At 49.4% G+C, this 15640-nt stretch overlaps 1 protein-coding gene across 3 annotated transcripts in view; it reads right to left on the reverse strand.

The window, feature by feature from the left end:
- The window catches only part of SMAD2 (SMAD family member 2), an 87364-nt gene that overhangs the window by 45232 nt on the left and 26492 nt on the right, over positions 1–15640 (reverse strand). For all 3 annotated transcript variants that reach the window (XM_063959032.1, XM_063959037.1, XM_063959026.1), the window contains one exon: positions 8971–9230. In XM_063959032.1, coding sequence (XP_063815102.1) covers positions 8971–9206 — 236 coding nt within the window. In that variant the 5' untranslated portion in view covers positions 9207–9230. The remainder of the gene's footprint in view (positions 1–8970; positions 9231–15640) is intronic.

A 15640-nucleotide genomic window follows, 5' to 3' on the forward strand; every position in this document is an offset into this window, starting at 1 on the left:
AATTTTTTTTGGTAACAATAATTATGTACCAGTATTGCAGACAATCCGCACTTGGGATGGGCGCCCAGCATCCACTACGGACTACGAGAAATAGAATTATCGGTAAGTAAATTCTTATTTTCTCTGACGTCCTAGTGGATGCTGGGAACTCCGTAAGGACCATGGGGATTATACCAAAGCTCCCAAACGGGCGGGAGAGTGCGGATGACTCTGCAGCACCCAATGAGAGAACTCCCGGTCCTCCTCAGCCAGGGTATCAAATTTGTAGAATTTTACAAACGTAGTTGCTCCTGACCAAGTAATTGCTCGGCAAAGTTGTAAAGCCGAGACCCCTCGGGCAGCTGCCCAAGATGAGCCCACCTTCCTTGTGGAGTGGGCATTTACAGATTTTTGGCTGTGGCAGACCTGCCACAGAATGTGCAAGCTGAATTGTACTACAAATCCAACGAGCAATAGTCTGCTTAGAAGCAGGAGCACCCAGCTAGTTAGGTGCATACAGGATAAACAGCGAGTCAGATTTCCTGACTCCAGCCGTCCTGGAAACATATATTTTCCGGGTCCTGACAACGTCTAGCAACTTGGAGTCCTCCAAGTCCCTAGTAGCCGCAGGCACCACAATAGGTTTGGTTCAGGTGAACGCTGAAACCACCTTAGGGAGAAACTGAGGACGAGTCCTCAATTCCGCCCTGTCCGAATGGAAAATCAGATAAGGGCTTTTACAGGATAAAGCCACCAATTCTGACACGCGCCTGGCCCAGGCCAGAGCCAACAGCATGACCACTTTTTCTGTGAGATATTTTAACTCCACAGATTTAAGTGGGTCAAACCAATGTGACTTTTGGAAACCAAAAACCACCTGGAGATCCCAAAGTGCCACTGAAGGCACAAAAGGAGGCTGTATATGCAGTACCCCTTTAACAAATGTCTGAACTTCAGGGACTGAAGCTAGTTCTTTTTTGGAAGAAAATTGACAGAGCCGAAATTTGAACCTTAATGGACCCCAATTTCAGGCCCATAGATACTCCTGTTTGCAGGAAATGTAGGAATCGACCCAGTTGAATTTCCTCCGTCGAGCCTTACTGGCCTCGCACCACGCAACATATTTTCGCCAAATACGGTGATAATGTTTTGCGGTTACATCCTTCCTGGCTTTTATCAGGATAGGGATGACTTCATCCGGAATGCCTTTTTCCTTCAGGATCCGGCGTTCAACCGCCATGCCGTCAACGCAGCCGCGGTAAGTCGTGGAACAGACAAGGTCCTTGCTGGAGCAGGTCCCTTCTTAGAGGTAGAGGCCACGGATCCTCCGTGAGCATCTCTTGAAGTTCCGGTAACCAAGTCCTTCTTGGCCAATCCGGAGCCACTAATATAGTGCTTACTCCTCTCCATCTTATCAATCTCAGTACCTTGGGTATGAGAGGCAGAGGAGGGAACCCATACACTGATTGGTACACCCACGGTGTTACCAGAGCATCTACAGCTATTGCCTGAGGGTCCCTTGACCTGGCGCAATACCTGTCGAGTTTTTCCCAACGGTTTATAATCATGTGGAAGACTTCTGGGTGAAGTCCCTACTCTCCCGGGTGGAGGTCGTGCTGAGGAAATCTGCTTCCCAGTTGTCCACTCCCGGAATGAAAACTGCTGACAGTGCTATCACATGGTTTTTCGCCCAGCGAAGAATCCTTGCAGCTTCTGCCATTGCCCTCCTGCTTCTTGTGGCACCCTGTCTGTTTACGTGGGTGACTGCCGTAACGTTGTCCGACTGGATCAACACCGGCTGACCTTGAAGCAGAGGTCTTGCTAAGCTTAGAGCATTGTAAATGGCCCTTAGCTTCAGGATATTTATGTGAAGTGATGTCTCCAGGCTTGACCATAAGCCCTGGATATTCCTTCCCTGTGTGACTGCTCCCCAGCCTCGCAGGCTGGCATCCGTGGTCACCAGGACCCAGTCCCGAATGCCGAATCTGCGGCCCTCTAGAAGATGAGCACTCTGCAACCACCACAGGAGGGATACCCTTGTCCCTGGTGACAGGGTTATCCGCTGATGCATCTGAAGATGCGACCCGGACCATTTGTCCAGTAGGTTCCACTGGAAAGTCTTGCGTGGAATCTGCCGAATGGGATTGCTTCGTAGGAAGCCACCATTTTTACCCAGAACCCTTGTGCATTGATGCACTGAGACTTGGTTCGGTTTTAGGAGGTTCCTGACTAGCTCGGATAACTCCCTGGCTTTCTCCTCCGGGAGAAACACCTTCTTTCTGGACTGTGTCCAGGATCATCCCTAGGAACAGAAGACAAGTCGTCGGAACCAGCTGCGATTTTGGAATATTGAGAATCCAATCGTGCTGCCGCAACACTACCTGAGATAGTGCTACACCGATCTCCAACTGTTCCCTGGATCTTACCCTTATCAGGGAATCGTCCAAGTAAAGGATAACTAAAATTCCCTTCCTTCGAAGGAATATCATCATTTCGGTAAGCATCCTTGATGTCCCGAGACATCATGTAGTCCCCTTCTTCCAGGTTTGCAATCACTGCTCTGAGTGACTCAATTTTGAATTTGAACCTCTGTATGTAAGTGTTCAAAGATTTTAGATTTTAAAAACGGTCTCACCGAGCCGTCTGGCTTCGGTACCACAATAGTGTGGAATAATACCCCGTTCCCTGTTGCAGGAGGGGTACCTTAATTATCACCTGCTGGGAATACAGCTTGTGAATGGCTTCCAAAACTGCCTCCCTGTCAGCGGGAGACGTCGGTAAAACAGACTTTAGGAAACGGCGAGGGGAATACGTCTCGAATTCCAATTTGTACCCCTGAAATATTACCTGAAGGATCCAGGGGTCTACTTGCGAGTGAGCCCACTGCGCACTGAAATTCATTGAGAACGGGCCCCCACCGTGCCTGAACTTGTAAAGCCCTAGCGTCATACTGAGGGCTTGGCAGAGGCGGAAAAGGGTTTCTGTTCCTGGGAACTGGCTGATCTCTGCAGCCATTTTCCTCTCCCTCTGTCACGAGCAGAAAAGAGGAACCCTTTTGTCCGCCTGCCAACCAGGACTGCGCCTGATAATACGGCGTCTTATTTTGAGAGGCGACCTAGGGTACATCCCCTCTTTTTTAAGGCAATACTTCCAAATGCCGTTTGGAATCCCTGACCACTTTACTGGTAGAATACAACGCACTTATACTTGATGCCAGTCGGCAAATATTCCGCTGTGCATCATGCATATATAGAAATGCATCTTTTAATTGCTCTATAGGCAATAATATACTGTCCTTATCTAGGATATCAATATTTCCAGTCAGGGAATCCGACCACGCCAACCCAGCACTGCACATCCAGGCTGAGGCGATTGCTGGTCGCAGTATAACACCAGTATGTGTGTAAATACATTTTAGGATACCCTCCTGCTTTTTATCAGCAGGATCCTTAATGGCGGCCATCTCAAGAGAGGGTAGAGCCCTTGTTCTTACAAGCGTGTGAGCGCCTTATCCCCCGTAGGGGGTGTTTCCCAACGCACCCTAACCTCTGGCGGGAAAAGGTATACTGCCAATAACTTTTTAGAAATTATCAATTGTTATCGGGGGGAAACCCACGCATCATCACACACCTCATTTTATTTTTCAGATTCAGGAAAACTACAGGAAGTTTTTCCTCACCAAACATAATACCCCTTTTTTTGGTGGTATTCATATTATCAGAAAAGTCTAAACATTTTCCATTGCCTCAATCATGCAATGTGTGGCCCTATTGGAAATCACGGTTGTCTCTTCACCGTCGACACAGGAGTCAGTATCCGTGTCGGCGTCTGTATCTGAGGTAACGGGCGCTTTAGAGCCCCTGTGTGAGACGTCTGGACATGCACAAGCTGAGTAGCCGGCTGTCTCATGTCAACCACTGTCTTTTATACAAAGCTGACACTGTCACGCAATTTCAACAGTACATCCACTCAGGTGTCGACCCCCTAGGGGGTGACAACACTATTACAGACACTCTACTCCGTCTCCACATCATTTTTCTCCTCATACATGTCGACACAACCGTACCGACACACAGCACACACACAGGGAATGCTCTGATAGAGGACAGGACCCACTAGACCTTTGGGGAGACAGAGGGAGAGTTTGCCAGCACACACCAGAGCGCTATATATATACAGGGATAACCTTATATAAGTGTTTTTCCCTTTATAGCTGCTGTATTGTTTATACTGCGCCTAATTTGTGCCCCCCTCTCTTTTTTAACCCCTTTCTGTAGTGTAGTGACTGCAGGGGAGAGCCAGGGAGCTTCCCTCCAACTGAGCTGTGAGGGAAAATGGCGCCAGTGTGCTGAGGAGATAGGCTCCGCCCCTTTCTCGGCGTCCTTATCATCCGTTTTTCTGTATGTTTTAGCAGGGGTTAAATGCATCCATATAGCCCAGGAGTTATATGTGATGCATTTATTTTAGCCATATAAGGTTTTTATCGATTTATTGCGTCTCAGGGCGCTGCCTCCCCCCAGCGCCCTGCACCCTCAGTGACCGGAGTGTGAAGTGTGCTGAGAGCAATGGCGCACAGCTGCGGTGCTGTGCGCTACCTTATCTGAAGACAGGATCGTCTTCTGCCGCCGATTTTCCGGACCTCTTCGCTCTTCTGGCTCTGTAAGGGGGCCGGCGGCGCGGCTCCGGGACCCATCCAGGCTGAACCTGTGATCGTCCCTCTGGAGCTAATGTCCAGTAGCCAAGAAGCCCAATCCACTCTGCACGCAGGTGAGTTCGCTTCTTCTCCCCTTAGTCCCTCGATGCAGTGAGCCTGTTGCCAGCAGGTCTCACTGAAAATAATAAACCTAAAACTAAAACTTTCACAAAGAGCTCAGGAGAGCCCCTAGTGTGCACCCTTCTCGTCGGGCACAGAAATCTAACTGAGGCTTGGAGGAGGGTCATAGGGGGAGGAGCCAGTGCACACCAGATAGTCCTAAAGCTTTCTTTAGATGTGCCCAGTCTCCTGCGGCGCTATTCCCCATGGTCCTTACGGAGTTCCCAGCATCCACTAGGACGTCAGAGAAATAGTGTTTGCGGCAATTCACAAATTATATCTCCAGCAGGTGGCGGTGAAGGTTCCCCTCCTTCAACAGGGAAGGGGTTACTATTCCACAATGTTTGTGGTACCAAAACCGGACGGTTCGGTCAGACTCATTTTGAATTTAAAATCCCTGAACATTTACCTGAAAAGGTTCAAGTTCAAGATGGAATCGCTCAGAGCGGTCATTGCAAGCCTGGAAGAGGGGGATTTTATGGTGTCTCTGGACATAAAGGATGCTTACCTGCATGTCCCCATTTATCCACCTCATCAGGAGTACCTCAGATTCGTGGTACAGGATTGTCATTACCAATTCCAGACGTTGCCGTTTGGTCTCTCCACGGCACCGAGAATATTTACCAAGGTAATGGCGGAAATGATGGTGCTCCTGCGAAAGCAAGGAGTCACAATTATCCCATACTTGGACGATCTCCTCATAAAGGCGAGGTCCAGAGAGCAGTTACTGATCAGCGTAGCACGCTCTCGGGAAGTGTTACAACAGCACGGCTGGATTCTGAATATTCCAAAGTCGCAGCGGATTCCTACGACGCGTCTGCCCTTCCTGGGCATGATTCCGGACACAGAACAGAAGAAGGTTTTTCTCCCGACGGAGAAGGCTCAGGAACTCATGACACTGGTCAGAGACCTCTTAAAGCCAAAACGGGTGTCGGTGCATCACTGCACGCGAGTCCTGGGGAAGATGGTGGCATCATACGAGGCCATTCCCTTCGGCAGGTTCCATGCGAGAACCTTTCAATGGGATCTGTTGGACAAGTGGTCCGGATCACATCTACAGATGCATCGGCTGATCACCCTATCCCCCAGGGCCAGGGTGTCTCTTCTGTGGTGGCTGCAGAGTGCTCACCTTCTCGAGGGTCGCAGATTCGGCATTCAGGACTGGGTCCTGGTGACCACGGATGCAAGCCTCCGAGGGTGAGGGGCAGTCACACTGGGAAGAAATTTCCAGGGTCTATGTCAAGTCAGGAGACTTGCCTTCACATCAATATCCTGGAACTAAGGGCCATATACAACGCTCTAAGTCAAGCGGAGACCCTGCTTCGCGACCAATCGGTGCTGATTCAATCAGACAACATCACCGCAGTGGCTCATGTAAACCGCCAAGGCGGCACAAGGAGCAGGGTGGCGATGGCGGAAGCCACCAGAATTCTTCGCTGGGCAGAGAATCACGTGAGAGCACTGTCAGCAGTGTTCATTCTGGGAGTGGACAACTGGGAAGCAGACTTCCTCAGCAGGCACGACCTCCACCCGGGAGAGTGGGGACTTCATCAAGAAGTCTTCGCGCAGATTGCCAGTCGGTGGGAGCTGCCACAGGTGGACATGATGGCATCCCGCCTCAACAAAAAAAACTACAGAGGTATTGCGCCAGGTCAAGAGACCCTCAGGCGATAGCTGTAGACGCACTAGTGACACCGTGGGTGTTCCAGTCGGTATATGTGTTTCCTCCTCTTCCTCTCATACCCAAGGTACTGAGAATCATAAGAAAAAGTGGAGTGAGAACAATACGAATTGTTCCGGATTGGCCAAGAAGGACTTGGTATCCAGAGCTGCAAGAAATGCTCACAGAGGACCCATGGCCTCTGCCTATAAGGCAGGATCTGTTGCAGCAGGGGCCCTGTCTGTTCCAAGACTTACCGCGGCTGCGTTTGACGGCATGGCGGTTGAACGCCGGATCCTAGCAGAAAAAGGGATTACGGATGAAGTTATTCCTACGCTAATAAAGGCTAGGAAAGACGTGACGGCTAAACATTATCACCGTATATGGCGAAAATATGTTGCTTGGTGTGATGCCAGGAAGGCCCCTACAGAGGAATTCCAGCTGGGCCGTTTCCTTCACTTCCTACAGTCGGGAGTGACTTTGGGCCTAAAATTGGGGTCCATTAAGGTCCAGATTTCGGCCCTATCAATTTTCTTTCAAAAAGAACTGGCTTCTCTGCCTGAAGTTCAGACGTTTGTAAAGGGAGTGTTGCATATTCAGCCCCCGTTTGTGCCTCCAGTGGCACCTTGGGATCTTAACGTGGTGTTGAGTTCCCTGAAATCACACTGGTTTGAGCCACTTAAAACCGTGGAGTTAAAATATCTCGCGTGGAAGGTGGTCATGCTATTAGCCTTGGCTTTGGCGAGGCGTGTGTCAGAATTGGCGGCTTTGTCACATAAAAGCCCCTATCTGGTTTTCCATATGGATAGGGCAGAATTGCGGACTCGTCCGCAATTTCTGCCAAAAGTGGTGTCATCTTTTCATATGAACCAACCTATAGTGGTGCCTGTGGCTACTTGTGACTTGGAGGATTCCGAGTTACTGGACGTAGTCAGGGCTTTGAAGGTTTATGTAGCCAGAACGGCTAGAGTCAGGAAAACTGAGTCGCTGTTTATCCTGTATGCATCCAACAAGCTGGGTGCTCCTGCTTCAAAGCAAACTATTGCTCGCTGGATCTGTAACACGATTCAGCAAGCTCATTCTGCGGCTGGCTTGCCGCCTCCAAAATCAGTAAAAGCCCACTCCACAAGGAAGGTGGGCTCTTCTTGGGCGGCTGCCCGAGGGGTCTCGGCATTACAGCTTTGCCGAGCGGCTACTTGGTCGGGTTCAAACACCTTTGCAAAGTTCTACAAGTTTGATACCCTGGCTGAGGAGGACCTTGAGTTTGCTCATTCGGTGCTGCAGAGTCATCCGCACTCTCCCGCCCGTTTGGGTGCTTTGGTATAATCCCCATGGTCCTTACGGAGTCCCCAGCATCCACTAGGACGTTAGAGAAAATAAGATTTTACTTACCGGTAAATCTATTTCTCGTAGTCCGTAGTGGATGCTGGGCGCCCGTCCCAAGTGCGGACTTCTTCTGCAATGCTTGTATATAGTTATTGCTTAAATAAGGGTTATTTTATGGTTGCATCAGGTTTATCTGATGCTCTGTTGTTGTTCATACTGTTAACTGGGTAAGGTTATCACGAGTTATACGGCGTGATTGGTGTGGCTTGTATGAGTCTTACCCTGGATTCCAAAATCCTTTCCTTGTACTGTCAGCTCTTCCGGACACAGTTTCCTTAACTGAGGTCTGGAGGAGGGACATAGAGGGAGGAGCCAGTGCACACCAGTATTCCTAATTCTTTCTTAAAGTGCCCTGTCTCCTGCGGAGCCCGTCTATTCCCCATGGTCCTTACGGAGTCCCCAGCATCCACTACGGACTACGAGAAATAGATTTACCGGTAAGTAAAATCTTATTTTAAGTTGCCGAGAGGGCCCAAACCAGTACAAATCCAAAACAGGTTACACAAATATCACTCAATGTTTTGCAGTACCGAGATTACACTGAAGTGTTGACCAAGGAAATAAAGCCGAAATACAATTTATTACAACCCCTTACCAAAACAGGTCAACTTGTTTCCCACGGTAACCCATAATGTGCTTATGTGAACGGCCTCCTGTGGTGCAGGGGATTGTGGGATATAAATTTGCTCTTGCGCTGACGGTCCTGCCTTGTCCATATTATAGCGGACGATGTTTAACGGAACTAAGACTACCAGGCCTGTTTATTAGCTTAACTCAATGAATATCCAGTAGAGGATGGAGCTCGGCCAAACGTAGAACTGTCCCCCACACAACCCGGAGGCCGAGCTAGGCAGCCTAGGCATTCATAGGAAGCACACTGTGGGTGACCTTTTATATCCTGACACAGACATAGCACGTTTATAATGCATGGGTAATTATAGAATACCTCCTCATTCCTTCTCGCTTGTCTATTACACTACAGCTCATATACAGAGGTCAGCACAGTACTCGATCAGCTGCGGAGGTTAGTGATGTAATACAAGGTTAGGACACGTGTCACCATCTGCCAGGGTGTTAATCATCTGCACAGTTAGAACCCATCACCGGTGCGGAGCGTAACACGGGCATATACCTTGGGATGGTAACGCATTTCGTGTTGCAGTTCTGCGTTGTGATCGCTTTCTCCAGTTCGTCGAGCTGCCCCGTTTTCTTCAGCTTTTTCACCAGACTCTTCACCGCCTTCTCACACCACTTCTCTTCCTGACCGTTCTGCTCGCCACCGCCGGCTCCAGTAGTGCCGCTGGCCGACTTCTTCCATCCCAAGAGGCGTTTCACAACCGGCGGGGTGAAGGGCAAGATGGAGGACATAATGCTGCGCTTCTACAGGAGGACCTGAAAGAGAGACACACAGCAGCTCTCATATGTGCTAGATACACTAATGCAGGGGTGGGTAGCTTCTAGACCAGGGGTGGGCAGTAAGCGGCCCTCCGGATGCTGCAGAACTACACATCCCAGTATGCCCTGCCACAGTTTTGCTATTTGGCCATACTAAAACTGTTGCAGGGCATGCTGGGATGTATAGTTCAACAGCAGCTGAAGGGCTTATTGCCCACCCCTGATTTAGAACTATGCAGGTCATAAAGATAGAAGGGATCATAAACGCTATTATTACAGTCTCAATACATTATAACGGTAACAAGGAGATGGCACAGAAAGGACATTATAAGGACTAGAGAGGGGAACTGGACAAGCCATTACCATACACTGCGGCTCTCCTGTGGGTAGGACCTGGAGGGAAGGTTAGGGATCCTGACATTACAGAGAGCACAGGAAATAATGTAATCAGAGCCTGCCAGGAACACAATTCATGTAATGATTGTCTGCAGTCATTAGTCAGAGGAAACGCTCAGAAAGAATCATTCCTATTGGCCAAATGCTCATCGCACACAGACCTCTATTATACCCCCTGAAACATAGAACGTCACAGATACATTACAGATTTTCACGCTCATTTCTTCTGGATCTGTCATTTTAAATATCAAGATTTTTTTTTCCTCTAGACTGTAAGCTAACATCTTAGAAACTCGCAGGCTGATAAAATAAGAATTTACTTACCGATAATTCTATTTCTCGTAGTGGATGCTGGGACTTCCGTAAGGACCATGGGGAATAGCGGCTCCGCAGGAGACTGGGCACAAAAGTAAAAGCTTTAGACTAGCTGGTGTGCACTGGCTCCTCCCCCTATGACCCTCCTCCAAGCCTCAGTTAGGATACTGTGCCCGGACGAGCGTACATAATAAGGAAGGATTTTGAATCCCGGGTAAGACTCATACCAGCCACACCAATCACACCGTACAACCTGTGATCTGAACCCAGTTAACAGTATTATAAAACGTAGGAGCCTCTGAAAAGATGGCTCACAACAATAAACAACCCGATTTTTTTGTAACAATAACTATATACAAGTATTGCAGACAATCAGCACTTGGGATGGGCGCCCAGCATCCACTACGGACTACGAGAAATAGAATTATCGGTAAGTAAATTCTTATTTTCTCTGACGTCCTAGTGGATGCTGGGACTTCCGTAAGGACCATGGGGATTATACCAAAGCTCCCAAACGGGCGGGAGAGTGCGGATGACTCTGCAGCACCGAATGAGAGAACTCCAGGTCCTCCTCAGCCAGGGTATCGAATTTGTAAAATTTTGCAAACGTGTTTGCCCCTGACCAAGTAGCTGCTCGGCAAAGTTGTAAAGCCGAGACCCCTCGGGCAGCCGCCCAAGATGAGCCCACTTTCCTTGTGGAATGGGCTTTAACAGATTTTGGCTGTGGCAGTCCTGCCACAGAATGTGCAAGCTGAATTGTACTACAAATCCAACGAGCAATCGTCTGCTTAGAAGCAGGAGCACCCAGCTTGTTGGGTGCATACAGGATAAACAGCGAGTCAGATTTTCTGACTCCAGCCGTCCTGGAAACATATTTTCAGGGCCCTGACTACGTCCAACAACTTGGAGTCCTCCAAGTCCCTAGTAGCCGCAGGCACCACAATAGGTTGGTTCATGTGAAACGCTGAAACCACCTTAGGGAGAAATTGAGGACGAGTCCTCAATTCTGCCCTGTCTGAATGAAAAATTAGGTAAGGGCTTTTATATGACAAAGCCGCCAATTCTGAGACACGCCTGGCTGACGCCAGAGCTAACAGCATGACCACCTTCCATGTGAGATATCTTAATTCCACAGTGGTGAGTGGTTCAAACCAATGTGATTTTAGGAACCCTAAAACTACATTGAGATCCCAAGGTGCCACTGGTGGCACAAAAGGAGGCTGTATATGCAGTACCCCCTTGACAAACGTCTGAACTTCAGGCACTGAAGCCAGTTCTTTCTGGAAGAAGATCGACAGGGCCGAAATCTGAACCTTAATGGATCCTAATTTTAGGCCCATAGACAGTCCTGCTTGCAGGAAATGCAGGAAACGACCCAGTTGAAATTCCTCTGTGGGGGCCTTCTTGGCCTCACACCACGCAACATATTTTCGCCAAATGCGGTGATAATGTTTCGCGGTTACATCCTTCCTGGCTTTGATCAGGGTAGGGATGACTTCATCTGGAATGCCTTTTTCCATCAGGATCCGGCGTTCAACCGCCATGCCGTCAAACGCAGCCGCGGTAAGTCTTGGAACAGACAAGGTCCCTGCTGGAGCAGGTCCTTTCTTAGAGGTAGAGGCCACGGGTCCTCCGTGAGCATCTCTTGCAGTTCCGGGTACCAAGTTCTTCTTGGCCAATCCGGAGCCACGAGTATAGTTCTTACTCCTCTCCTTCTTATGATTCTCAGTACTTTGGGTATGAGAGGCAGAGGAGGGAACACATACACCGACTGGTACACCCACGGTGTTACCAGAGCGTCCACCGCTATTGCCTGAGGGTCCCTTGACCTGGCGCAATATCTGTCCAGTTTTTTGTTGAGACGGGACGCCATCATGTCCACCTTTGGTTTTTCCCAACGGTTTACAATCACTTGGAAGACTTCTGGGTGAAGTCCCCACTCCCCCGGGTGGAGGTCGTGTCTGCTGAGGAAGTCTGCTTCCCAGTTGTCCACTCCCGGAATGAACACTGCTGACAGTGCCACCACATGATTTTCCGCCCAGTGGAGAATCCTTGCAGCTTCTGCCATTGCCCTCCTGCTTCTTGTGCCGCCCTGTCTGTTGACGTGGGCGACTGCCGTGATGTTGTCCGATTGGATCAATACCGACTGACCCTGAAGCAGAGGCCTTGCTTGACTTAGGGCATTGTAAATGGCCCTTAGTTCCAGAATATTTATGTGAAGAGACGTTTCCATGCTTGACCACAAGCCCTGGAAATTTCTTCCCTGTGTGACTGCTCCCCAGCCTCTCAGACTGGCATCCGTGGTCACCAGCATCCAATCCTGAATGCCGAATCTGCGGCCCTCTAGAAGATGAGCACTCTGTAACCACCACAGGAGAGACACCCTTGTCCTTGGAGATAGGGTTATCCGCTGATGCATCTGAAGATGCGATCCGGACCATTTGTCCAGCAGATCCCACTGAAAAGTTCTTGCATGGAATCTTCCGAATGGAATTGCTTCGTAAGAAGCCACCATTTTTCCCAGGACTCTCGTGCATTGATGCACTGATGTTGTTGGAATCAGCTGTGATTTTGGGATATTTAGAATCCACCCGTGCTGACGTAGCACTACCTGAGACAGTGCTACTCCGAACTCTAACTGTTTCCTGGATCTTGCCCTTATCAGGAGATCGTCCAAGTAAGGGATAATTAAGACGCCTTTTCTTCGAAGAAGAATCATTTCGGCCATTACCTTGGTAAAGACCCGGGATGCCGTGGACAATCCAAACGGCAGCGTCTGAAACTGATAATGACAGTTTTGAACCACAAACCTGAGGTACCCCTGGTGAGAAGGGAAGATTGGGACATGGAGATAAGCATCTTTGATGTCCAGAGATACCATATAGTCCCCTTCTTCCAGGTTCGCTATCACTGCTCTGAGTGATTCCATCTTGAATTTGAACCTTTTTATGTAAGTGTTCAAGGATTTTAGATTTAAAATTGGTCTCACCGAGCCGTCCGGCTTCGGTACCACAAACAGCGTGGAATAATACCCCTTTTCCTGTTGTAGGAGGGATACCTTGATTATCACCTGCTGGGAATACAGCTTGTGAATAGCTTCCAATACTGCCTCCCTGTCGGAGGGAGACGTTGGAAGAGCAGACTTCAGGAATCGGCGAGGGGGAGACGTCTCGAATTCCAATTTGTACCCCTGTGATACTACCTGCAGGATCCAGGGGTCCACTTGCGAGTGAGCCCACTGCGCGTTGAAATTTTTGAGACGGGCCCCCACCGTGCCTGAGTCCGCTTGTAAAGCCCCAGCGTCATGCTGAAGACTTGGCAGAAGCGGGGGAGGGCTTCTGCTCCTGGGAAGAGGCTGCCTGGTGCAGTCTTTTTCCCCTTCCTCTGCCCCGGGGCAGAAATGAGTGGCCTTTTGCCCACTTGTTCTTATAGGAACGAAAGGACTGAGTTTGAAAAGACGGTGTCTTTTTCTGCTGAGAGGTGACCTGGGGTAAAAAGGTGGACTTTCCAGCCGTTGCCGTGGCCACCAGGTCTGATAGACCGACCCCAAATAACTTCTCCCCTTTATACGGCAATACTTCCATATGTCGTTTGGAATCTGCATCACCTGACCACTGTCGCGTCCATAACGCCCTTCTGGCAGAAATGGACATCGCACTCACTCTTGATGCCAGGGTGCAAATATCCCTCTGTGCATCTCGCATATATAGTAATGCATCCTTTAAATGCTCTATAGTTAATAAAATACTGTCCCTATCCAGGGTATCAATATTTTCAGTCAGGGAATCCGACCAAGCCACTCCAGCACTGCACATCCAGGCTGAGGCGATTGCTGGTCGCAGTATAACACCAGTATGTGTGTATATACCTTTTAGGATATTTTCCAGCCTTCTATCAGCTGGTTCCTTGAGGGCGGCCGTATCAGGAGACGGTAACGCCACTTGTTTTGATAAGCGTGTGAGCGCCTTATCTACCCTAGGGGGTGTTTCCCAACGTGCCCTAACCTCTGGCGGGAAAGGGTATATAGTGCCAATAATTTGTTAGAAATCAGCAGTTTTTTATCGGGGGAAACCCACGCTTTATCACACACCTCATTTAATTCCTCTGATTCAGGAAAAACTACTGGTAGTTTTTTCACACCCCACATAATACCCTTTTTTGTGGTACTTGTAGTGTCAGAAATGTTGAATGCCTCCTTCATTGCCGTGATCATGTAACGTGTGGCCCTACTGGACATTACGTTTGTCTCCTCACCGTCGACACTGGATTCAGTATCCGTGTCTGGGTCTGTGTCGACCATCTGAGGTAACGGGCGTTTTAGCGCCCCTGACGGTGTCTGAGACGCCTGAACAGGCACTAACTGATTTGCCGGCTGTCTCATGTCGTCAACAGTTTTTTGCAAAGTGCTGACATTGTCACGTAATTCTTTAAATACGACCATCCAGTCAGGTGTCTACTCCCTAGGGGGTGACATCACTAACACAGGCAATTGCTCTGCTTCCACATCATTTTCCTCCTCATACATGTCGACACAATCGTACCGACACCCAGCACACACACAGGGAATGCTCTGATAGAGGACAGGACCCCACTAGCCCTTTGGGGAGACAGAGGGAGAGTTTGCCAGCACACACCAGAGCGCTATATATATATACAGGGATAACCTTATATAAATGTTACTCCCTGTTATAGCTGCTGTATTTATATATTAGCTGCCAATAGTGCCCCCCCTCTCTGTTTTAACCTGTTTCTGTAGTGCAGGACTGCAGGGGAGAGTCAGGGAGCCGTCCTTCCAGCGGAGCTGTGAAAGAAAATGGCGCTCGTGTGCTGAGGAGAAAGGCTCCGCCCCCTTCACGGCGGCCTTTTCTCCCGCTTTTTTCAGGAAAACTGGCAGGGGTTAAATGCATCCATATAGCCCAGAAGCTATATGTGATGCATTTCTTTAGCCATCCATATAAGGTTTTTACAGTGTTTTATTGCGTCTCAGGGCGCTCCCCCCCAGCGCCCTGCACCCTCAGTGACCGGAGTGTGAAGTGTGCTGAGAGCAATGGCGCACAGCTGCAGTGCTGTGCGCTACCTTATCTGAAGACAGGAACGTCTTCTGCCGCCGATTTCTCCGGACCTCTTCGCTCTTCTGGCTCTGTAAGGGGGCCGGCGGCGCGGCTCCGGGACCCATCCAGGCTGAACCTGTGATCGTCCCTCTGGAGCTAATGTCCAGTAGCCAAGAAGCCCAATCCACTCTGCACGCAGGTGAGTTCGCTTCTTCTCCCCTTAGTCCCACGATGCAGTGAGCCTGTTGCCAGCAGGACTCACTGAAAATAAAAAACCTATTTAAACTTTTACTTCTAAGCAGCTCAGGAGAGCCACCTAGCATGCACCCTTCTCGTTCAAGCACAAAAATCTAACTGAGGCTTGGAGGAGGGTCATAGGGGGAGGAGCCAGTGCACACCAGCTAGTCTAAAGCTTTTACTTTTGTGCCCAGTCTCCTGCGGAGCCGCTATTCCCCATGGTCCTTACGGAAGTCCCAGCATCCACTAGGACGTCAGAGAAATGTGACCAACACAGCGATCCAGTGTAAAAGCGAAGACTTCCACCAGACTTGTCACAATCACATACAACCAAAGCAATACAGCCCTACTGGGCGTCTCATGCATCAGGGTACCACCAAGTGACAACTACATACATTATACCGTGTA

This window comes from Pseudophryne corroboree, chromosome 1 (assembly GCF_028390025.1).
Source record: "Pseudophryne corroboree isolate aPseCor3 chromosome 1, aPseCor3.hap2, whole genome shotgun sequence".
Classification (NCBI taxonomy): Eukaryota; Metazoa; Chordata; class Amphibia; order Anura; family Myobatrachidae; genus Pseudophryne; species Pseudophryne corroboree.